The sequence below is a fragment of the Chroicocephalus ridibundus genome, chromosome 1, assembly GCF_963924245.1.
Source record: "Chroicocephalus ridibundus chromosome 1, bChrRid1.1, whole genome shotgun sequence".
Taxonomy (NCBI): Eukaryota; Metazoa; Chordata; class Aves; order Charadriiformes; family Laridae; genus Chroicocephalus; species Chroicocephalus ridibundus.
The window spans coordinates 74,317,440-74,342,074 of record NC_086284.1 but is presented as its reverse complement, the minus strand read 5'-3'; the positions used below and the strand labels follow the sequence as shown (position 1 = coordinate 74,342,074).

At 41.0% G+C, this 24,635-nt stretch overlaps 1 protein-coding gene across 1 annotated transcript in view; it reads left to right on the top strand.

The window, feature by feature from the left end:
- The window catches only part of TMEM131 (transmembrane protein 131), a 107,433-nt gene extending 87,117 nt beyond the window's left edge, over window positions 1-20,316 (top strand). The window contains exons 30-41 of the mRNA XM_063339884.1: window positions 2,662-2,820; window positions 3,413-4,008; window positions 8,081-8,256; window positions 9,479-9,606; window positions 11,019-11,143; window positions 11,293-11,451; window positions 12,208-12,385; window positions 12,737-12,858; window positions 12,966-13,062; window positions 14,176-14,273; window positions 15,616-15,779; window positions 19,258-20,316. Coding sequence (XP_063195954.1) covers window positions 2,662-2,820; window positions 3,413-4,008; window positions 8,081-8,256; window positions 9,479-9,606; window positions 11,019-11,143; window positions 11,293-11,451; window positions 12,208-12,385; window positions 12,737-12,858; window positions 12,966-13,062; window positions 14,176-14,273; window positions 15,616-15,779; window positions 19,258-19,554 — 2,299 coding nt within the window. The 3' untranslated portion in view covers window positions 19,555-20,316. The remainder of the gene's footprint in view (window positions 1-2,661; window positions 2,821-3,412; window positions 4,009-8,080; window positions 8,257-9,478; window positions 9,607-11,018; window positions 11,144-11,292; window positions 11,452-12,207; window positions 12,386-12,736; window positions 12,859-12,965; window positions 13,063-14,175; window positions 14,274-15,615; window positions 15,780-19,257) is intronic.
- The last annotated feature ends 4,319 nt before the right edge of the window (window positions 20,317-24,635 follow it).

The following is a 24,635-nucleotide window of genomic DNA, read 5'->3' as shown; positions in this document are numbered from 1 at the left end:
TCTGAGATGAATTGCTGCTGTAGCTGCCTGTGATGAAAAAGTGGCCTTTCTGTGTGCTGCAAATCCAAAGCATTATTACAGATAGGTAATATTCCTGCATTATGGAGTTTTTTCATATTAAGATACTGTCTCTTCCATGTTGCTGTACTATATTACATGCTGAATGTTCAGTTAAGCTATCTTTCCTTCTAGGGATTGATAAAAGAAGTAGAGATGATAAAGTCGGAGCCTGCTTCATTTTCTTTTTTGACGCTTCAGCACTTTCTTAATTAATGCAGTATTACTTAGGAAACTGCATTTTCCTAAGTAACAAGAAAATCTCTATTACTTAGGAAATTCTGTTTCCCAACAAATATTGAGTTGCTTAGGGAAGTGCTGAGTAAGTACTTAAGTGGTTTTCTTCTGTATGCTTGCTAGAAATTTATAAGCTTAGTTTCTCTTTAGTTAATTGACAAAGTGAATAATGCTTGTCAGCTTGTAAGTGTAGTTTGCGTGGATAACTTTGTGTACCATATTTTTTTAATCAGACTTTACAAAAGAATACAGAATAGTAATCCTTTCCCTCACTGTGTCTTTTTCCTGCAAGTACAAAACATCCTTATTAGCAGCAAACTTGAGAAGAGCCCTTATGTAACCCTTTCATAATATTCCAAAGATCCTGTGCACAGGCAGCCTCTAACTTTTAGGATGCCAGCACGTAGGGCTTTGCTAGTTGCCACTAAAACAATACTTTCATATTGTTGCAAAGCTGCCCTTAATATCTAGGAATGAACAATTCTATGAGTTTGTCTAGTTCATGTTTTTTAATTTAATAAGGTGGTGTTTATTGCTGCCTTCCCTAAATCACTATTGGTTTGGATTGGTACCATGCTTGTGGCTCTAAGTTTTGAAGTCCAACTGGATGGGATATGTACAAACATGACAAAGGAGATAGCCCTTTTTTTCAAGAGCTTACCAACTAAGCATGTGTGTGCTCCAAGATCAAACTGTGAGGGAAAAGAGGGATGTACCAAGATCATTCTTGGTTGTCTAGACCATGTTACTCCCCGGTGTGTGGTTTTCCTCACACTAATTTGTTTTGTAATTTAAATGACATGACCGCTTTAAGCTAGTTACATTTTTCTTTTTTTCAATAATATTTTTTTTAAAATGAAAAAAAACCTGAACCACCACTGTTCCCACCACCACACCAAAACCAGAAACTGCAGTTAAAAAGACCACGAAACAAGATTTGTTCTGTTTTTCATTTCAAAGCTGATATTCATTTATCAAAACACCACAGTTGGCTTACATAGAGAGAGCAGAGTCCATACCCAGAGCGCGGCAGAGGAGAAGCCCTCAAGGTGACCTTTTGCTGCAGCCTCCCCTGTACGACCTCTGCGGAGCCCGGCATTGATAGCGCGAGGGGAGCTCTGTGGCGCTGAGGGGGAAGAGTGTCCCCAGCCCACCAAAACCCAGTGCACTCCAGCCCCAGTTTCTGTAGCACCGCGGTGGTTGATAGAGATGTGTGATGCTCTTGGTGGTATCAGTCTTGTGAAATGCTCAAATTGCATCATGAAAGATTATAGCTTATTCCTTACATCCCAAAAGTAATTCCATTTTTGATAGCATGGGACCCAAAGCAACGTCACTCTTCTGAGTAAGAGTTTGTGTAAGCTTGTCTGAAGAATTCCCCTATTTCTTTAACTTTTCTGTTGTTTGTTAACATCTTGGATGAAATTTATCTTTCCTACCTTCTGCCATCTGGTTATGCGTCTAGAATCCTTTTTAATCCCTGGGGCAGGGAAAAAAGCACTGATAACCAGCTATCACCAGCTGAGTTGGTTTCCAGAGTTGCTTGTAGTTTTGGTGATGGTTAAAACTCAGAAGGTATCTAGACTAGATTCTTTTAGCTAAAATTAAGCAAGAGGTATCTCATCCTTTTGTGTGAATCGATGCTGGTTTTCATACACTTGACTTAAAAAAACTGACAGTCGGAACAGGGGGGAGAACAGAAACATAAATTGCTAATTTAAAGTTCTTTTTTTGCATAAAGTTTACAGGGTAATAGGCAAGGCAAGCTTTAGTCATCGTCATTGTGTCTCCTTCCCCCCCCCAAAACTCCCACCTGTTAGAAGATGAAATCCATGGCCCTGTGATGAAGGTCTCTGCAGTGGTTTTATTGCTTCATTCAAAAATGTAGTTCACTGCAGTGCGTTATGTAAGTGGAGAACTCTTGAACGCGGTATTGCAGCACATGCAGCTCCTTATAAAACTCCTTGAAATGATGCTCTTAAAATTTACTTCTCTAAGCAGCAGTACAATTCTCTACAGAGAATTCTACATTATTTTTAAATGGAATTGCACCAAGGAGCTGTGAGAGTTGCTGACCGCTTGGGTGTCATTTTAATATTTTAATTATATCTTTTTTTCCCCTTTGGATTAGTATTCCTCACAGCTGCATGTCAGACTTGCATCTAACTTCCATTCTCAGTATTAGTGATGTATATATCATGCTAAATTTCTGTGGTTTATGTTTCTATCAGACAAAGTTGTGGTTTGGATGCAGTTTTCAGCTTTTCGGTACAAGATACAAAATTTTTGTCTTGTGTGATTAGATTCATTAACCTTAAAATGCTCAAAACTGAGAAATACTTACATGACTGCCTCTCTTCTCTGCAGCGTACTCTTTCTCTTGGTAATTGGAACAGCCTATCTAGAAGCTCAAGGAATATGGGAGCCATTTAGGAGACGCTTGTCCTTTGAGGCCTCAAACCCTCCCTTTGATATGGGAAGGCCACTTGATCTCAGGAGAATAGTTGGAATTTCATCTGATGGAAAGTAAGTATGTGTTTGGGTTCTGTGTGGGATGTTTCCCCCCCCCTTTTTTTTTTTCCTTTAGGTGTAAGGCCAATAAGAAGGTAATACTGCTCTTTAGAATAGGTGAAAGAATAAAGCTCCTCTCATTACTTATAAAAAGATGGTTTGAATAAAAAGATGGATTTAATGATTGTAAGGAATATTCATCTTTTGGAAAAAAAGAAAGAGAAAAAAACCCCAACCAACCAACCAAAACCAAATCCTGTTAAGTTTCCTGTTAATGCTCCTTGAAAATGAAAGGTGTAGGCTGCAGAAAAATTACAGGCCAGAAGTTCCTACCTTTGGTGTCCTCAGTTGTAAAAAAAATCTCCTTTCAGCGTTCCTTCCACCATATATATTGACCGTCACTTTACCGTGTGTGTTCACGCGTACAGCGAGCAAGTGAACAGGAAATGGTAAAGGCTACTGACTTGTCAAGCTAGTTTTAGGCATTTCGTTGGTTATACGCCAAGAACAGTGTAGTTCAAGGATTCTTTTGCACACAGTGCTTTGTTTCTCCTGTGGAAGAATGGAAACATTGTAGAGTATATTTAAACACTTGTTGTTCTTCCAGCTTGAATGCGCTTGGATCGGATTCTAATCACAGTTCATCCAGAGGGATCTATGGAGCGGGCAGTTCGTCTTCACGATCCAGTGCAGGGAATCATAAACAATGCAATGCAACAGCACACCTTCACAGCAATAGAAACGCACCTGATGTTGAAAATATCAAATCCAAACCCAGTTCAAGCATACCTAATAGGACTTCAGCACAAGCGGCTTCCATGCAGTCCGTGAGCAGAGCGGGCCCCTTCACCTTGGATTCAGGTGCCACAGCTCAGACTCACACCGCGGGCAAAAGAGCCAAGGGGCCGAGGCAGAGCCAGCAGCCGGCGCAGCAGCCGGCACCAGCTTTGGCAGAGCAGCCCCTCCAGCAACCCCCGGCATCCGGGCCCCAGCAGCAGGAGCAACAGACTGAAAGTGCTCTGCCACAGCTACCGCTTCTCAGCCCATCGCACGGCGAGTGTGCCAGCAGCAGGAGGCACAGCTCGGAGGATTCGGATCTCACCGGGCTCATAGAAACTATGGAAAAAGACTTTGACCACCCAGAATCCCCTTCCCCAGATGTGTTTACAGAGCAGCCCCCATCTCCACTAGCAAAAAACAAAGGTAATGCAGTGCTGCTTTTTTTAACAGGATGATTCATTATGTAAGCCACAGAACAAGATTTAATCAACTGTAAAGGTCATGTTTTCATAGCGTGGAGAGTGATAGCTTCTCAGCTGTTCCCTGCCCGGCTGTATGTGCCCGTGTCTTGAACACTTCCTTTCTTTTATGGCAGAGAAGTTCTCTGTACAGTACCACGTTGTGATCCTTCCTGCAAAATTTTGAGAACATTTTGATGAAAGCAAGTGTGCCTATTTAGACATCTGACCCCCTGAAGAAGAAAGATGCTTTTGGCTGCTTCTCCTTTGCCTTTGGGTTAGCATCCATCCCGCCCACCTCCATCATTTTTACTTGGGGCTGGGGACTGAGGGAAGGAAAAGGAAGTTTATCCTAGTGTATTATGAAAACTGAGACGGGGAGAAAGGCAGGGGGAGGAAGAGAGAGATATCTGTAAACCCCTGTGCTATTGTTTGGGAATGGAATTCTTCATGCCCAGACTTGCAGATGTAAAAAAATCCTTGATGTCAGGTGGTCAGCAAATAATTTTATGGCACCTGTGTTTCTAAACTGCATTCATCTTCGCATGAGGTTAGAGTGAGTTTAAATTGTTTACGCATCTTTTCAGTTGACTAATGCTTAAAATAATTTATTGAATTTCGTACATTAGATACGTAGAGACTTTTAAAAGTATATGTCCTTTCCTTCTTATAACACTTTGTTAGAGTAGGCCTTCTAATCCTGTTTTTTTGTATTAGCCATTTCACTTGTGTCCCAGAGTTACGTGGTTATAAATTTAATCTTAATATGTTTATTTCTAAATGTTTTTTTCACTTTTTTCTAACAACACTGTTGTACAGAAACTGTATTGATACTGTGTTGCTTACTAGGGATGGAGTTAAGATGATGAACGGTGGGATGGCATCTAAAGCCTGAGGCATCTGTATGATCATGCCCCACCAAAGAGGAAAGCTTCACTCTGTTAAGGAGTAATGAGCAGATAGTTCTTAATTAGTTCAGAGTGGATGTGGTGATGCATCAGAACTTTCAAAGTGGAGACTCTGAAGTGATGAGAGGTTTTGGGATCCTGCTGAAATAAGCTGTTTTATTTCTGTCCTGTTTTGTTTTTAGTTTAGATGAGAGGCTGTGTTTGGGGGAATTAATCTGAATTATGATCAGTTTGTCAGGTATTCATTTCATAAAGGCTAGTGGTACTCTGGCAAATGACATGGCTGTAGGTGTAGGTTTCATGGGCAGCGTCTGTGTTAACAAATAGCGCCGTATTGGAGCTCTGGAGAGCAAAATGGCTGGTAGTGAGGGTGCAGCGTCCTTATGGGGCCGTCGGAGTAGATTTACGGTGGACTGATCCAGTCCACGTACGGAATGCCTGAAAGGGCTGGTAGCACTTCTGGAGCGTGTCTTCCATTTGTAGTTCAACCTGAAAAGGAACCTCCTGCTTTCGAGTACTGCTGTACAGTGCAGCTGCTACACAGCATGTGGGGACCACTGAGTTTGGTTTCAGAAGCATATTCCTGATGCAAATAATGTGGTGTACCTATGTTAACATTTTTTTGTACCTATAGCAATTTCTAGTAGTCGGTGTATTTGGAGCTTGTCTTAGCAAATAGCTGCTTCTAAGTGTTGCTAGACCTTTGTTTACGTTTTTTTTTTCAACTATATTTAAATGCATTTTCTTGAGATGGGTGCTTCCATTGATTTGCCTATCAATTTCAAAAGCAATTTAAACGATGTTAAAATGCCTAGTTCTTCGTCACTTACATTGATTCCATTTTTTGGCATTACTTTTCCATTTTGTAACTTTCTCCTGATTACAAATTCATAAATTCACATTTCTCCTCCTGTTACAGAGGCTTTGCATCACTTGGGCTTTGACATGGTGGTATACTGAATATTTAAACATACTCTGTATTGCAAAACATATTATGAATGTTACATTTTGCAATCCAGATAGTTTTCCTGACCTCTTCATCTTCTTAGATCAATACATCGTATTTATGCATGTAGATTTCCTTTTGGATGAGCTTTACAAACAAACAGACAACGTTATCTGTAAACCCTAACTTGACTCACAGAAGCTCAGTGCATCAAATAAAACTTGCCCATTTCCATTTGCCCTCTTTAAAAACGTATAACCATAGGGGAAGTTCCGTTATCTATCTGGATCTACATACACACACTGATATTTGTCTTTAGGTAAATAGCTAGAGCTAGTCACAAATATTTGCAGAAGCAGCAGCTTCTGGACTAAAACTGGCTGGCATAGCATCCTGCGCAGGATTCCTGTCTTTATAGTCTTCTCTTTCAGCTTTTTAACGTTGAGGTCCTAGCAGACTGCTGCAGAGGCTGCATTAATTACTTTTTGTTAAACAGCTGCTTTGTATTGTATTTTTATGTCATGATAGCATTTTGCATATATTTTCTGATGTTGAACATTAAACATTTTAGCAATCCTGAATATTGACTAAATTTGAAGCAAATTCTAGAATGCGGCCACTTGAGGTAAAACCAGAATATCCCCGATAAGCTGGAAGCCAACCTTTAGAAAATTTCCATACAAAGATCTACTTGGAGTTACTCTTTTATTTGCATTCACACAAAAAAGAATATTTTTATCTCCCGTATTATTGTTGTGCTTGATACTGAAAACATTGTCTGAAGAAAACAAAGTCTGAAGGCACTGCCCTTTGATATATATCTAATATTTGCCAAAATACTGATGGCAAATTTATGTTTTGGTACAAACTTTCCCTGAGGAACATTTTGCCAAATAAAATATGACAGCTACCATTGTGCTTCCAGACTCAGTTCCAGATTGAGCTGGTACAAATCCCAGGAGAGGCTGAATCCACTTATTCAGCACAGGTTAAGTGAGCCTTTACTCGAGTGAACTCTCGCATCCATGCTGGGAGCTGTATGCAGGCACTGTGCGGCGCATAAATGAGACTGCTTAGTCTGAAGGGCAGTATCTAAGAAAGGTCTAATTGGTAAAGGCATTTATTGCATCTAGTGAAAGATGTAAGAGTATTGTGAATGCTCTCATCCTGTAAGAGAATAACAAGAGGCGATGGTAAGATAATGATGACTCAGCACACGCGCAGTGCCTCTATATTGATGCTCTTTTGATAACTTTTTTACTCCCTGGGAAGCCTAATCCTGCCTATTTTGCAAGCCAGGACTTTTGGCTTAATTTTGAAGGTTCTTAAACCTCTACATTTTGAGCTTATACTATGCTACATTTCAGTTAACCTGTAGAAATTACAGGGAAAACATAAGCAGTTGCTCAAGTAGCATTATTTATGTGGGTTGCTTCAAGATAATTAATTAAAACTCTCCTGGCCTGTTTAACACATTGTTTTCCCTACTTTGAAATGCAGTAACACTTGAACGTGTCAAGCCAAACTATTTTACATTCAGCTTAGTGATACCTCTTAGAATAGTACACTCTGAAAGAATAAAATATGTCAAGGAGAGAAAGTATACCAGGGTGTGAAATTTCTGGGTTTGGGGGTTTGGTTTTTTTACATCTTTGCTAGACAAATACTACTGGTGGTTTTTTCTCATCCACTCTGTCTTACTCTTGGGTGGTGTTTTGGTTTGGTTTTTTTTTGTTTTTTTTTTTTTTTTTTTTTTTTTTTTAACAGAAGCATGCTAATTATTTCTGTTCTTCATTCGTTCAGATGATAAAGCTTGTACCAACTTCTGAAGTTCATGTTTAAATCTAGTCTTGCATGGTGAAACTGTCAAATTGGATTCTAAGGTGTTTAAAAGGAATGCCAGGAACAGAGCAGAGAAGAATTATAGGTAGCCAGGTGCCCACTGTCTATAGAGAGGCGATGGAGGTAGGGCTCAGGCGCATAAATGCGATGGTGGAGATCAGGGTTTTTCGGGTGTGATGCTATTGCTCACATTGGTGTGAAGCGGCTGTAAATGGTTGGTGTGTCATAACAGATGACAGACTTGAGAGGCTTAATCACGTGGGTTAGCCTCTAAAATGAAGTGAACTTAGCCCGTCTCGGAGTACTGCTGCTGAGAATCTGAAGCATCCTTATCTCCCTAGGGAAAGGGAAAACACTTCAGCGCAAGGCTAAGCCACAGAAGAAGCGGGAAGAAAAGGATAGAAGAGGGAAAGGAAAGCAACAGGAGGATGAACTGAAGGATTCCTTGGCAGATGATGACAGTTCTTCAACCACAACCGAAACCTCCAACCCAGACACAGAACCACTTCTCAAAGAGGTACGGCACTGCTCATAAAAGCAGGCTCCTGTGTGGCTGGTGGGTCACCTGTTAGAGCAGGAATACGGTCTCTTCCTCCCACCTCACCCCCAGCTTTCATATATGATCATACTTAACAAAGGAAGAATGTTAATTAAAAAACATCTTTCCCAATCCTTGCCTTCGTTTCTATGTGCTTTATAAAATTTGCTCCTCTGTGAGTGTGAACATGAGTCCTGAATCCTGTAGTCTCGGGACTGAAAGTGCCTGAGTGACTGTGGCTTGAATAAGCCACCAGTTGTCAGCAGCATTGTGGTGATTGTCTCTCCGCACGCTCCTGGCCTGTTCTATTTGCAGAATAAAACACAAAAGTATGGACACTAATTTTACTCAATAATTTAGGTGTGTGCTGAAACTGTGCATTTCATCAGTTACAAAGGATGAGTTGACTGGTGGTAACTTGTCAGCAGGTCGTTAACTTAATTACCTTTGACAGTACCCCTACCTTTATTTTACTCATTTGGCCTACATGCTTCTAGGTAATAAACTAAAGCTCTAACAATTTGTGTAGTGGCCAGGTTGCCACAAATATTTTGTCCTAAAGCATGTGCTGGGGAACCAAACGAAGCAAAGGTAATCACAAAGAGAAGAAAACCAAGCCTAAATTTTGACATGTTTTAAAATGGAACTTTGGAAAAGACAGGGATTCTAGCTGGGGGAACAAAGAGAAGAAGTCCATGTAATACATTTTAGAAGTTATGGTTTAGTAAGTTTTCATTTGAAAATCACCTTTGATTTTTCAGGATGGCTATTTGACAGTATGCTTATATTCAGAAAGTCTTAGAAGTGTGGTTAAAAAAAATAAATTGAATGGTGAGTTGCTCATTCTTTGCTTTGTTGAAGAGTCTGCTTTAGACTGCCTGGACCGCCGTCTCAGTACAGAGTGAGCATCTTTTAAAGGAGTCTTAGAGGAGTCTTAGAGGCCGTGGCCTGAGGAGCTGTGTATTTGCAAACATCAGATCTGCTTGAAGTTCATTAATTTGCTAGACCTTTCAATTTCCAAATAGGAAAAAAATAGATACCGCGTTTTGTAGGTGTACTCACTAAGTAGTAAAAAAGATACCTTCTATGCTGCGAACATGCTTATGTTTTTGACTAGCATTCTTTCCTCAGCTCGTTTTGTACTATATATGTGGCTTTACTTTTCGTGAATATCAACATGTTATTATAATGTCTTTTATAGGAACCTGAAAAACAAAAGGGAAAAGTTATACCAGAAAAACCTGAAAATGAAATAGTCCAAGTAAAACAGAAAACTAAAAAACTGCTAACAAGTATCAAGAAAGAAATCCCTGTAGATGTGAAACCCAGGTGAGCATAACAAAGGCTTTTTATTAGAGAAGGCATCGTGCTTGAATGGAAGATGGACTGATAAAAATCTGTGTGTTTGACTGTTGTGGCTGCCAGTCTGGCTAATGCCAACAGCAGATACCTTTAAGCGGCTTCCTCTTCCTTCCTGATACCAGGGAATATATGAAGCTTGTAAATAATAAATTATTTAATGGGAATACAGTGCATAAATGAGAACTAAATCCAGAGAAGAGAAACAGGTTAAGCAATGTTCAGCTTTTTGTAACAGGTATGACATACACAAAATAGGGTTAATGTTTCTACAGGAGCTTCTAGTGGCAGCACAGTAAACTGGCACTAATGTGAGTGCCTTCCGTTGCCCTTGGTGAAATTACAGCCTTTTTTGTATCGTAGAGTAAGATCAGAGTCTTGGGTATGTTATTAAAGGGGGCTGCTGCTGCCGCTGGTCCCTTTCCCTTACTGACAGGTGGTTGATTGCAGATGATAGAAAGGGGAAAAATGAAGACCCTTAGTCTTACTATATCTAGTTCAGTCTGAAATAGTGTTCTGACATTCTGAAATCAGATCAGTGACCAAGTGCCACAAAAGTAAACTTTACCAAACCGAGGCATGGTATATTGGCTTGTGTTTTCCCTGTTGCCGTAATTAATACTAGACTAACTGGGATTAGTAGTTAGTATAAATTAATTTTCTTCAAAATATTTCTGAAAACATTGCATGGCAAAGTCTCCTCCTTATCTTATTTATTCTTACCATTATCTACTTTCCTTTATCATATAAATCTCAAGTTCATTACATGTGATAGTGTTCAAAGGCCCCAGTGAGAGCTGGTTTGGAGTTCTTCTGCAAGAAATGGGTAAAATAGTTCCTCCCTAGAAAGTCTGAGAGACGTAATCAAATAGCTGAAGAAGAACATGTAGCCAAAGTAATGTGGTGGTGGGTTTGAATAGTTTTACGTCATTGAGTAAAAGATGATCCTGTACATTGAGGGCAATAGCATATCAGGAGCGTGTGATCTAACAAGGAAGCGGGGGGGGGCAGAGCAGAAAAATGCCAATTGCCATCTCTTGTTGCCTCTGTATAATCAAAAAGGTTCTATAATCCTGGAGCTCCAGGATGAAAGCTTCTCCTGGAAGGTGAGTGAGCCCTAATAAATGTGCAGAGCAGTGTGGGTAGAAAATGCGCCAGAGCTAGGAAGGGTGGGGTTGCATATAGGAGAAATATAAAATTCTGCTTACGAATAGCTTTGAAGACAAGCATGAGGTTGATACAAGAAAGCCACAGGAGACTAGTCTTTTGTAAAACTATATGATGCATATATAGATAGATATAGGTATATAAAATTTTTTTTAAAATCTCCTCTTGAGGATTTCAGAGAGCCTAAAAATAAGTGTATCTCTGTTTTCATTTAGTTCCTTGGAATTGTCTTATACTCCCCCACTGGAAAACAAGCAGCGCAAAACCTTTCCATCCAAGATATCTACACAGCACCTTTTGACGAATGGGTCTAAATCAAGAAACCTCCCCAAAACGAGAGGTAGTGTGAGGCTCTTATTTATAAATACCTCGGGAGTTTTATTCGGTTGTTTGTAATCCCTCTTGAGGGCTTAATTCAAAGTCTGCTCTGAGAAGAAAGCTGTTCAGTTTACTATCCATGGACTTGCTTTTCTTCTTGTGTTTTAATAGGTCTGAACAGTAAGTTAATGGAGAGCAGGCCACCAGTATTAGCAAAATTTCTCCCCAGTGGTTCTGGACAGGAGCTAGGAAACACCAGCAGCTCAGAAGGCGAAAAGGATTCTCCACCCCCAGAGTGGGACTCGGTGCCTCTTCACAAAGCTGGCAGCTGTAAGTAATCGCTAGAGGATGACAGAATTAGTCTTCTGCAATGAACGTCTGTAGGTAGGCTTGGTCTGTTTATACATCTTCCTGTCTTTTTTTCACTGCATAGTTGTGTTCCCATTTTCTTCTGTGGGCCTCATTGATGGCATCTGGTACGATTTGGGAGCTTTGAAAACAGCATAGGCAGAACATGGGCCCTTCCACAGTTCTTCAGTGATGGGCAGGATTCAGAAGCTGCTGGGGAGATTGAGGAAATGAGAATTACAACTCAAAAACAAAATGTATTTTCTAGAGCAGACGGGGTTTTGCGTGGTCAAGTCTGCTGCAGTCAAAGTTGAAACTAATTACATGACTTGTCCTTGAGAGGAAACACTGAAAACACCTTAATGCAGTGGTTAGCGTGGGGCGCTGTTAAAAGCTTTTTGGTTGCGTTATAAGTCCCTTGTGTGGGAACCAAATCACCTTCCTCTTCGTTGCATGCGAACATAAAGTCATCTCTCTCCACAGCGCTCGCTTAGAAAGGTTCTTTCTTCCGTACAAATCAGTTTATCTTGGTGCTTTTATTGCAATACAATCTCTCTGAAAATAGGTAGTAAACCTAAATAATGATAGGTGAATATAGGGGAGGAGCTACTTCTGCAGTTTACTGGGAACAGCCTTTGTTGTCATTCCTCAATCTGAACAGAAAGGATAGCAGACATTTGAGAAACCTTCATTTTAAAGTAGATACTACAGGAAAGTGTTTTGTGTTTCTCTTTATAGCTACGGACAACCTTTATAAACTCTCTCTGCAAACCCTGAACGCAGATGCTTTCCTGAAACAGCGACAGCCCTCGCCGACGCCTGCCTCTCCATCTCCTCCTCCTCCTCCTCCCGCATCTTTAGCTTTTGGGGCGCGAGGGGGCTCTTACAGCAGCATTGTGAACAGCAGCTGCAGCAAGTGAGTCCAAATCCGCACCTCCTACTGATTTCCCAAGCACGGAACACTTGTGGAACCCATGTGCTTCACATGGTGTATCTTCCTTTTTCTCAGACCTATTTCCTCTTCCCATGGAAACTGCTTTTTTGCAGATTGTTACCGTGCATATCTTACCCCATGCTATTTATATTTTTCTGGGTTTTCTTATGACTTGGTAGATTGGAAAAATGCGCAATTACATGAACTGTTGAGCTATTGTTAACGTTTTCATGAATGCTAGCTTAAATTGCTGCTTTTTTAAAATCAAACTACTGAAGTCCAAAACCTTAATCTTGTTTCTTTTCTTTTTTTTTTTCCTCTTTGTCCTTTAAGTGAAATGAAAAGCAAGCAGCCTAATGGTACCAAACACAAGCTGGCAAAGGCAGCTTCTCTTCCAGGCAGGAATGGTAACCCTACTTTTGCTGCTGTAGCTGCAGGTTATGACAAGAGCCCAGGTACTAGAACCAGTTTGGAGTTCTAAATATTTCTGAATATTTCCTGAATATCGTGTTTGTTTTTTTTTTTTTATTTTACTCGTTTTATATATTATATATTTTTGCAGGTGGCAGTGGTTTACCAAAGGTTTCTCCAAGCAAGATGGATGTTTCCAGCAATATCAGCATTTCCCACGCAGTTGTTGACAGTGATGGCTCTGACAGGTAATTTTTATATTCTCTAGGCAAATACCTAGGCCCCTAGAAAAGAAGATTGTAAGCCCTTAATGGCATTTTGAAGGTAGTGACAGAATTAATTTTGGTTCTTTTTTTTTTTTTAACTGTTTTTTAAAGTCTGGGCAAAGCCTCTCTCACCTTGTAAAAAAGGTTTAGAACTTAAAAGTGACTCAGAAGTAGAAAGCAGGATGTTCTGGATGTGATGGGACTCCCCCCACCGCCGCCATTACCAATAACTCAATAATCTTGTGTTCCCCAGACATCCAAAGAATGAGAAATCAGCTTCACTCTTTTAGTATTGAGGAGCATGAACCAAGGTCGCTTGAAATAGTTTACAGGCAGAATATCTTGCTGTACAGCAGTATCTTTCACTCCCAGTTTTAACACTGAGACCAGAACTATCACTGGACTTTGCGTTACGAGTAGGAGCAAAACAGAGCGTGCTCAGTTGTGTTCCCCAAGGCATGCTGTCTTTTCTGACATATTTTGGCAGTGCACGTCTGTCTCGGTTGTAAAAATCAGTGAGCGTCTGGTAACCTTTCTGGAATAGGAAAGAGACTTGAATTCGAGTTTCAATATGCAAAGGAATTGCTTTTCTGAGCAAAGTTTGTGGGTACGGTTTTGGTTTGCTTTTGTAAATGTTTATCGCTGGTTCCAGTTAACTCAGATGTAGTACCAAGAACCTTGCCCGCAAGCTGGAGTGTGAGCACTTGTATCCCTGCTGAGTGGTTCTAAATTTTGTCTGCTTGTCAAAAAAACCTGCACTATGGCTTAGACCCTTTAAGTTTTCTGAAAAACTGATCAAAAGAGCTACTCTCAGGTTTGTGTTGGAGCTCAGCCTACAAATTAAAGAGCATTTTGTCTATAGCAGTGTGTTTCTCCAAGATGGGTGTATACACAGAAAAATGATATTTCACTGAAATCTTTTGTTAAAACAAAAATAAGCTGATTTCCTAACTCTTGATCACCATAAATAGTTAAATATATACACACACATACGTTCATACATATACATTTGTATATAGATCAGTAAGTTAATATTGTCAATAGTACTGTGTTAATGAGTTGTGTATTGCTTTCCCGTTACTCCATAATATTTAGTTCGGGTTTGTGGAGTCCTATCAGCAATCCCAGCAGTCCCGACTTCACACCTCTCAACTCATTCTCTGCATTTGGACATTCTTTTAACTTAACTGGAGGTGAGTTTTTGTTCTCAAATATTTTCCATATACAAATGCAGGTAAAGAAATGGTGTGTCTCCATTCCACAGGTCTAAGTACACACAGTGTTCCCGTCCCGGTCCCCAGAATGGATCAATATTTAGGAAAGTGTGTTAAAAATTTGGTGGTGTATTCTGTGTTTCAGCCCACAGTGAGTTAGTGGAAACTCTTTAGAGTGTTTGTTGGGCTTGGAAATACTTGGTTTTGAAGGTTCTTTGTTTCAGAAAAATTTCTTGATATTGCCACTGGGCCTGTGGTTTCCTGAGCACTTAACGCCTGCACAAAACCATTGCTCTGTAGCTGAGGCCCATCCCTCATGTTGCTTTCCTCTTGTGTCTTCCTCTAGCGTTTGTATAGCTGCATGATGAACTGATGCATGCTAAAACCAGCCATTAATTCCTGTATTCAAATATTTAGGTAAACTGTTGAGGTGGGCATTGATGCAGGCAGGCTGTATTGTAGGGCATGGATGTTCTGCGTGCTTACTGTAGGTTTGTATACCGTGTTTGGGGATGCATGATATGGTATTTTTTAAGGTGTCTGCAAAAGATGATAAGGAAAGCAAACTTCAAATGTGGCATTTGCAAAATGGATTGTATGTCTCCTGAAAAAAATGCTGTCTACTGTATGTCTAACAAAAAATGCTGGGGGTGTACAATCAATAGCAGCTGCTGCTGTGGGGTTCTTTAATCTTCAGCAGCAGCACTTGGCACCAGCAACTCTGAGGGACGGCAGCAAGATGCCTGGGATCAATTCTGTGTGCAGGGACCAGGTAAACCACGAGTGCTGGTGCTGCCCTCTTCTTCTCCAGCAGAGATGGGGTCTGGGCTGGGGCACAGCGGGCGCCGCCTGCTGTACCAGGAGTTACCTGGGTGGGGAGTGCTGCAAGGCAAACGAGCGCTGCAATTACGAGAGGCTCCTTCAGCTGGGTTGCTTACTCCACTTGCAGCTCACTTGTTGTGAGGAACTGCCAGGACTCGCAGTATCGCTGTGCTTCTGCCTGGTTCCCCGACTGTTTGCTTCTGGGTGAATAATACCAGGAATCAAACAGATCCATAGGTTGATACTGAATTATACACAGTAAGCGTATAACTTTTTTTCCTCACTATAACCATGGTTCTAACTTTGTAGCTACTGTCTGATGTAGGGCACGTGAGATGAGATCTGTATTACTGCGTGACCTTTTCTAATCTCAGTTCTTGCACTGCAGCAGGACGTGCTAGAAAAACATGGGAAATTACTATGAAGAGTATTAGTCTGCTGTGGCTCTTGGAAAAAGAGGAAGAGTAATGTACTCAGTCTTATTTCATTTTATTTTTAGAGGTTTTTAGCAAACTTGGTTTAGCTCGATCTGCTTACGGGCAGGATGTTCAGAGAAACTGGAGTGAATTCAATAATGTTCCATCATCCATCTGGGATCCTTCAGCTACAGATTCTGTACCCTCCTGGCCAACAAGCTCGAGTTCCCCGACTCATACAACTGCAGTAAGTATTCACTCTGAGTACCAACCTGTTCTGTATCTGCCATCTAATTTCGTTTAGATGATTTTTAAATTTGGGTGAAAAATATCAATTGAAGAATAAAGGAAAAGGGGAAGCTACATGTATTCATCTTTCTGTGCAGTTAAGTTGAAATGACTGTTGGACAAAGAGTGATTAGTCTGCTCACCTGCAGATGGTGAATCCATGTAAATTGCTTCACATAAAAATACTTCTCACGAGAGCACCTTGCAGCACTTACAAAAGTGTGTTCCATTCCCACTTGCCTCAGGATTGTGGAAAGAGCCATTCTGCTCCTGTGCCATGGCTGGACACTGCCTCTGTCACTTCCAGTTTGACAGATAGTTTCAAAGTAGCCAATATGATAACTTTCAGGGTTTGATTCTGCTTCCTGAGTCCAGTGTTGCACCTACTTGTAAATTAAGAAAAAGTCTAAAAAAAAGTTACGTAAAAGTAAAAAGCCTCAAACATATTATTTTCAGCTTAGAAAAAAAAAAAACACTAAAAGACTGAGCAAAAAGTGAAACCCTTAAACTGACAACTGATTTTGATGGAGATCTTGACTATAGCCAAAGAAGATGAAAAAAACCCCAAGTTTTACACAGATTGTAGCACTGGTCTCTCAGCCTTGTACCTCCCTTTCTGTCAGAATAAAACTTACGTCGCAACAGCTGTCTTCAGTGCCAGCTGAAATCGTTCTTCATCTTGTCTTCTGAAAATGTTTTTGTAGTGAGTAAGAGGCAGTGTTTACTTCACCTGGTAGCAGTTCAGATGGAGTTGGGGGGAAGACAGCGGGCAGGGGAAGCCGAAGAAGGTCACACAGCTTCTTATAGACACACACTCACTGATCCTGCCCTTGTCACGAGGTTACAACTGTAGCTGTAATGTCATTAAAACTACGTAAGGAGAGATTTTTGCTTTTTGGTCACATGGAGGGCAGATTTCTCAGCATTTGATAGGAGGAGGGATTGAGGACAACCAGAACAATCTCTCTAGCTCCCAACCTGTTTCCTGGCTGCTTCTGAAAAATACCCTAAGTGTGCTTCAGGAAGCATCAAGATGGAAGCCAGACAAATGGTATAGAAGAATTGTCCGTCTCTCCCTTTAAATACTTTGATTTGGGGAGACAAAAAGCATTTTAGGAGCTTATTCAAGGAGCAGATTGCTTAACAAATAAGAAGCAGCAAACAGACTGAAGTGTTTAAAGCCTTTTTAATGATAGTGATTTTTTTCAAGTGCTCATGGTGTGCCAGAACAGGAAAACTTACGTATTCTTGCTACTGAACCTCCTTGCTCTAAGTGCTAGAGAAAGGAGCAGATACCAGGCCAGAGCCCTGTCCTCTTCGCCTTTCTGGCACAAGAGCCAAAGCCGTTCTTGCAAACAGCAGTTGTATAGTGGCTTCTGTATTACCCTTTTTTCTAGGAACGTTTTGGGGGAGTTGATTTTGATCATCCTCCTTCCCTGTTCCTCTCGCTTTACCATTTTGTGTGTAACTCTTTGCTTCGGTACTAAATCAAATTAAACTTCTGGGGCCTGTCTCCCCTCAGGCCTTGCCGCATTGCTGGGACTTCTTCCCAAGTTTCTTTCTAACCACAATCCCTTATTCCTGTTTCCTCCATTTCCCCGCGTGTAGTGCTGGCAACCCTTTTTACCTTTCTCCACCAGAAAAAGAGTAGCAGTCTAACCCAAGGTACACTTCTCTGCCGTGCCTTTCCTGGTTAATTCCACTTTTTCAGCAATTATCTTTCTATCAGGCTCTCCCAAATGTAGGAATAGTTCCTGGCGCTTGCCCACAGCAGGAAATAGGGTGGACTTTTAGTGTGCTAGGGTTGGTGTCTGAGCAGCAGAATTAGTGTTTCCTGCTGTAGGCTTAGTAGTCTAATGCTTGTATAGCTTAAATATAACTATTTATTTATATAACAGTAATAAACTGTGACCCTGGTTTGGCTCAACTTCTCAGTGACATTGGAGAGTCCTAATGACGCTGGCCCAGTTAACCCCTGAGTATGCTCAAAACCTCCTGTCCAGCCCTCGGTGTCAGATTCTGTGAGGACGCTTTGGGTAATGTGTTAGTGTCCGACCAGTTTCAGGTATGATTCAGCATACCTGCTGCATTCCAGGGGAGAAAATAAAAGCCTGAAGTGAAGACATTTGCAGGGTCTACCTTGTTTACTTTATTCTAAAGGGATTTTTATTGTAATCTTCAGATGCAGAGTACACTCATACTGGTTAACCTTTAGTGTGCATTATCTGAGGGCTGAGATCTTAGGAAGGGATGCCCTGTCTGCACCCAGTAAATCCAAACATAAGAATGTTTGTACCTTACAGCACTTACTCAACAAGTCCACTACCTTTTGGATGTATCAAGTTTACTGTATATTTGCAAATTGAATTTACAGCCTATGTACATTAAATCTATTGGCGCTGAGGTATGTAGTGCGTTAAGCCTACATGTAGCAGGTTCTGTGCTAATATTAGCATGAAAGTTATGCTAACCTTTCTCATCTCCATCTCTGGCTGCTTCCGGGTATCACTTCCCACCACACCATGGGTTAGATTCTTCTGCTTGTCGCTTGCTACTATTTGGGCTTTAATAAATTAAAGAGTTGACACAACCTGGGCCTTGTTCATTTCTGCATGTGTTCTCTAGGCTTGCTGTACCTGTCCTATGCATCCCAAATGCATTTGTGACGTGTTGCAGCACACCTGCATCTGCACCAGGACCATTTGTCAGAGACTTCCAGGTGTCCTGAACCAGGAGAGATTTACTGGAACTCCATGACAAATGGCCAGTTCTCTAATCCCCTCTCATCTGGAGAACTTTTGGATGGGGGAAAAAGTATATACTGGGAATATGGGGAGGTACAGTGGGGCTGAACACAGGTAGGTTCATCCAAAATGTACAATTTATTATAGATAATGTCTGAATACAAGGAGTTAAGTTTGCAAACAGACAAAAAAGGATCAAGGAATAAACTTTGCTATTACCTTCCATTGCAACTTGAATTTTGTTATTTTTTCAAGTCGTGAACCATGTTTATCTACCTCATTCTAACTAGTTTGATTAAGCTTGAGCTTTTTGGCCCTTGCGTGTTAAAGCTTGAATACTAGTAGTGCTTAAATCAGTAATGGTGTGGGGACGTATAAGCTCAAAGGAAAATATCTTAAAAGCCTGGAATGTAATTGCATTCTGCAGCCCATTCAGTTACCAGATGTGTTTCGTGACTATTCGTAGTGTGGTTCCTCTGTGCAAGCTCTAGTAAAGGGAGTTTACTTTGTCTGGAAGTCTCTGGACTTCCAGAGGAGAGAGTCTGTCTCTCTTCCTGCCTGTTGCAGTGAAGACGGAAGGCATTCCACAGCAGGCTTGCTGCTTCTTAGGTACTTTTCTTTCAGGGGGGCTGTAAACAAGGTGAAAGTAGAGGCTGCCAAACTGCTACTTACCTGGCTCTGTCTTTACTGCAGTCAATCCTTGGCAACCCAAGTGGCCTGTGGTCCACCACTCCATTCAGCAGTTCCATTTGGTCAAGTAATCTCAACAGTGGCCTTCCCTTCACCACTCCAACAAATGCGTTGTCAGGCATCGATCTGATGGGTAGCGAAAACTCCGCTGCCGCTCCTCCTCCGCCCGCTGCTGCCACCGTTGCCAATCCTGCTGAAGACATGGGACAGACCTACAATCCTTGGAGAATTTGGAGCCCAACAATTGGAAGAAGAAGTTCAGATCCTTGGTCTAATTCACACTATCCTCATGAAAACTGAAGTTCAGCAAAAGGAAAGAAGAACTCTTACCTGGGTCATAATACAATTCTGAATGCAAATTTTTGAAACATCATTTTCAGGCTGTTGCTGGTCATTGCTTTCTTTCTTTCTCCCCTCCCCTCCCTCCCTGCCAGTCCTGCTTCCATCACTTGCTCCTTTTTAAAGCCTGTCCTGCAATATGGTAGTGTGAGATTGCAGATAAGCTTGACAGAGTCTGGGTGTGGTCACAAATCCCAACTACAGCTGAAGCCTGTAAATCTGAACAATTTCACTGGTTTCATGTTTTACCATCTGCCATCGTTATTTCGGAAACAATTTGAACTATAAAACGGTCCTGGCATGCAATACTTTTCTGAAAAAGTACCAGTTTGGGTTTTTAAATTTTTTCCAGTATTATCCTCCAAGTTCTAATTTAAAATCAAAAGGCACTTTGTGCTAAAATGCAGAGTATTTTTTTAAGATAAGGCTGTCTTTGTTAACACAGGTTCTAAGAATGTAAAAAAACAACAAAAAAAAAAAAAAACAAAAAAAAACCAACGAAACCAACACAAAACCTTAAGAGCAAAATGGCTGAATGTAAGAGCATTCTGTTGAGACTGTAATACACTTTCTGTGCTGTTTGTACATTTGTAAACCTGAATGCATTTTTAAGTTGAACTGAAATGCACACAGCCAAGACTTGTGGAAGAAACAAGATACCTTGTGCATTTCTTACGGATACAACTTTGGGTTGTACTTTAAAATAAATACTGCTTTTTTCAAGATCTGTCTGCTCTAATTCTGTTCTGATACTTTCTAAACGTGTGCGTGCATGAATCCGCTTGGTGGTGATAGCCTTCAGGCCAAAATCTGCTGTGCACAGGGCCCTTGTCAACAGAAACTTCACTGCAGATGAAACCTAGCTTCTCAACAGTGTGGGTTTGTGTAGCAGCGGAGAATTAGAAATTGTTTTCAGGGTTACACAGTGCCACCCACTCGAAAATTTATTTGCTGGATAGCAAAACACTGGGAAAATGTCTACACTGTTTAAGTTTCCAAGTGTCAGGCACAGTAGCAGCTACTGCTGTTTATGCTACACCCATACCTTTGTAACACTGTTCTTGTAGAGGTCTGAACAAGAACTTTTCTATTTTTAGATATGATTTATCTGTCCCTTTAGGGTGCCTGTTTCCCTTCATTAACAGTAAGGCAAGCCCCAGTGACTACATATATTCATCTGAGCTAAAGCCAGGTAAAAATAAACCCTTCCATTACAAGAAAGCATTAACAGACACTAGCAACGTAAATTTACTTATGACTCAGTGGCACTGCCTAAAACTTACAGCAGCAGATTTTTATCAGGACTCATCCTTTAAAAGAATAAGAACTCTAAATTTGAGTTCAAACCTTTATGCTACAGGAAATATTGTATGCAACAAAATGAGTGTTAAATAAGCAATTGAGACTGCAACCACTTTTCCAGCTTGCGCTATGTGAACAAAATCTCTAGAACCGTCAGATGGCTGTCTTCTTGCTGCCACCAGCAGAAGCTTGAAGATGTAGATCTCTGAAAGAAGAACCTTCTGGAACTCCTTTGTTCTTAAAATTTGGGTATTTCTAGAACCACGCAAGGTCATGAAATGTTCAACTTGGATTTGTATGCAATTTCCTTCTGAGTAACTGGGCAAACAAGTCTCTCACTGCATGCAAAATAAAGAGTAAGTAGTTAAGCTACTGACATGCCAGGGCCTGCTTCTCTGTGAATGGAACTTGGGAAGATAACTAGCAGTAACTTCAAGGTGAAAGGAGCTGCTTAAGGTAATGTGCCACCTCTTTTTCCCAGCAGGTGTTTATATTAGAATTTATTCCATGGAGGATAGAAGCAGAAACAAATTCTGAGATGCTAATAGTCCTTGGTGGTTTAAGCAGTTGTGAGGACAGGAAAAAATTTCTGCTTTAAATCCCAAAGAATGTGAGAGATTCCCTTGTGTTAATGCAAATAACCTCTGCACCTTTAGAATATTCTCAGTTCTCGCTTTTGAAGAGTTTCCTCTTGAGCATCAATTAAATATTACTTAAGTTCCAACAGTGAAACAAGCTGAACTATTAAGGTCTTTGACACGGTTTTCAGTTTTCTAAGAAGGAAAGAGGAAAAAGTACATCCTTCTCCTCAAATTTGTAAGGAAAACATCCTAGGCCTAAAGGCTTCCTATTTCTGAGTGTCTTATTTTCCTTCCCTCTATTCAAAGGTTATTTTGGAGAGTACCTTCACTCTGTTCTGCCAAGTTAAAGAAAGCAAAAGAACTGCCTTAAAAAGAAGCCCTAATTGTAACTTAGAGAATTTAGGTGAAATAAAATCTGGGCAAAATTTAGGTATTTCTAAAGAAACCTCTCTATGGTAAATATATGTACAACACAGGTTTTGCTGCCTACTCCCTGAGGTGTCTACTTGCTAGCTTTCATGGTATGGTCACTCTTTACATGCATTGAAAATGCTTTTAAAATTGCTGAAAACAGGAGTGATGAGCCAGAAGCATCCACAGACATCACAGCATAACAGAGAGAACATCCCTTAGGAGGTAAAAAGAAAAGTTAAGTTTTGGCAAAGCGCAAAGTCTTAGATAAAAATCTAGATGGGCTTGAAAATGTTGCAGCCTGCTGGAAGGACAACTTAAGATAAAAGAATATGGGGAAAAGCAAGGGTGGACTGTGTTTTCAAAAGCAGAATGAACAAGGCTGAAGCTCAGACCACAAGGAAGTTCCATCTCAAGTAAAAAGACCAGAGGAAAAAAAAAAAGCTTGAAGCGCTGGGAAGACGGGCTGTCCTAGAAACCAGGGAGCTCACAGCCTTTCTGATAACATAAAACATTTCTTCAGAGTAGCATCAGGGCCAAACTACCGTGAGTCAGCTCTTTTCTTCCAGACCTGGAAGCTACTGGGAATACAGTTCCCAGCAAGGAAGAGAAATAATTACTGTTAATTTTGGTAATTATTTTGGTGCTCCTGAAAGGCAGTTCTATTCTGCCAACTCTAACAAATAGATTTTAAAAGCCTGAAAAATTTCTGGCCTGTTATTTAAAATCAGAAAGCCTGAAGTAGGTTACGTATGGTCCTAACATGTGAAATCTGTTTAATTAACACAAGCTCTATTTCAAAAAGTTCTTGAAGGGCATTAGCGAGTTTGTTAATGTGTAAGACCATACCAGAACAGGATATAAAATTCCAGTCAAAGGATGGTGAATGTTTATTTCACAGATACAGACACTTGGAATGAACCAACATACCAGTGAACAGGTCTGGGCCCTGCCCTGGCCATGGCTCTGTCAGCAGTGGTACCGACTGTAGCTTAGCCACTGCCCTACAAGAGAAACACCGAACTGGAGAAAACTCTAGGATGACGTAGGATGCGGAATGTGAGTAAACGGCCGATTCTCAACGCTGGAGCATCACGGCCAAATCGTATTGAAGTTGTCCACTGCACTCTAGCTGACCATGAACTGTCTGCCTGATCCAGTGAGAGGTAAAAGTGCACAAGTGTTTTACCTTCATGGGGTAAGAGGTTATCTGTCACTGAAACTACACCCGGGGTGCTGTTCTACACTAAATATAGCTTTGACTGTGCTTTGTCTGTTTTCCCAACCTGTAATTATGAGCAAGTTTTCTGAGCTTCAGCGTGTTGGCCTCGTGAAGCAATGACGACTGCAGCTCACAATGAGTCAGTTCATTAGAAGAGAGCCACGCACTGGGATTGGAAATAACCCAGCTTCTACTGTATGGTTGCTGCAACTAGAAAAGCATTCAGTCACCTCATTTTAAACAGGTTCTGCTTCAAAACTGAGTCTTTTGCCCAATACCTGTTTTCGTCTGAAGTCAAGGATGGACTTTATGTTCAACCGCTGCTTTAGTCACTTAAATACTAAAGCAGCCTTCAGGATGACTGGATCAGCCCTCTGAACACAACTGCTAACCATACTTGCTACGACTAGTTCACCACTTAGATGCTGTGTGATCCAGCAGAAAGTGGAGCATGAGTTTTTTCTATAGAGAGCAAAGAAGAAATCAAACAATCAGAAAGAAAAGACACAGGCATCTGCAGGAGCCAGAGAAAATATAATGAAGCACTAGCCTAAACTTTGGGGGACTAATAAAAATTGAGAGTCTTAAGAAGCAATAAAACCCCTGGTATCACTATATTTTCTGGAACATGAGGACTGTCCTGAATAATTTTTTTTTTTTTTGGAGTAGAACTGTGTAAAGGTAGTGTTGTCCCAAAGCTTAAAGTACAACAGTAGCTGCTCAGATCCAAAAACATCAGTTGGATTAGTTGACCTTAAACAGCAGATTCCATTGTACCAAGAGAAATGCAGAAAATGGAAGGAAGTGTCAAGAAAGACTTTATGGCCACTTCCTAAGGAAACCCCCTTGAGGTGTTTTTGTCAAGCTAGGATCATCAAATAGTGGTCCTTCAGGAAGGACCCTGTATCCCAAATCTGACTTCACTCTATCTGCCTACTGTGAAGCAAATCTTTGAGTCAGAGTATCATTAACACTGGATAGTATGGGAGCTTCAGGGGGAACGCTCCCTTTCTCCTGAAGTTTTACAAGATAACACTCAAGTAGTCCCTGAGTGGCAGTGAGAAGTGAGTGGGACGTGCTAGCACTGCGATAACAGGATTCACATGGGATACATGCCAGAGTGTACTTACGGGAGGTGAGGCAAACAGACTGTCCTGGAGTCTGAGCCGGACTCTCTTGCAGGCTGTGAAATATCACAGTTCAATTACTTGCCTTAAACAAGACGGGGGATCCGGAGTCTGGCATCCTACAAGAGACAGAAGGTATTGGCTGGGGAGGGTGCAGGGGGAGAGATAGATACCTCTAGGAAGGAGGTACAGACTGTCCATTTTATAATTCTGGAGCTAATAAAATATTCTCGAGGGAAAAAAAAATAAAAAATTAGCTGTTCTGGAAAGCTTCCTAGGCGTTTTTTGTATGGCTCCGTGGCAGGATGAAGTCATTTGTGGTGTTTTTGGCTTAGTTACAAGGAATTTCCTGGGAAGCAAGCGTATGGGAAAGTGAGCACCTGGAGCAGCTTCTGCCTC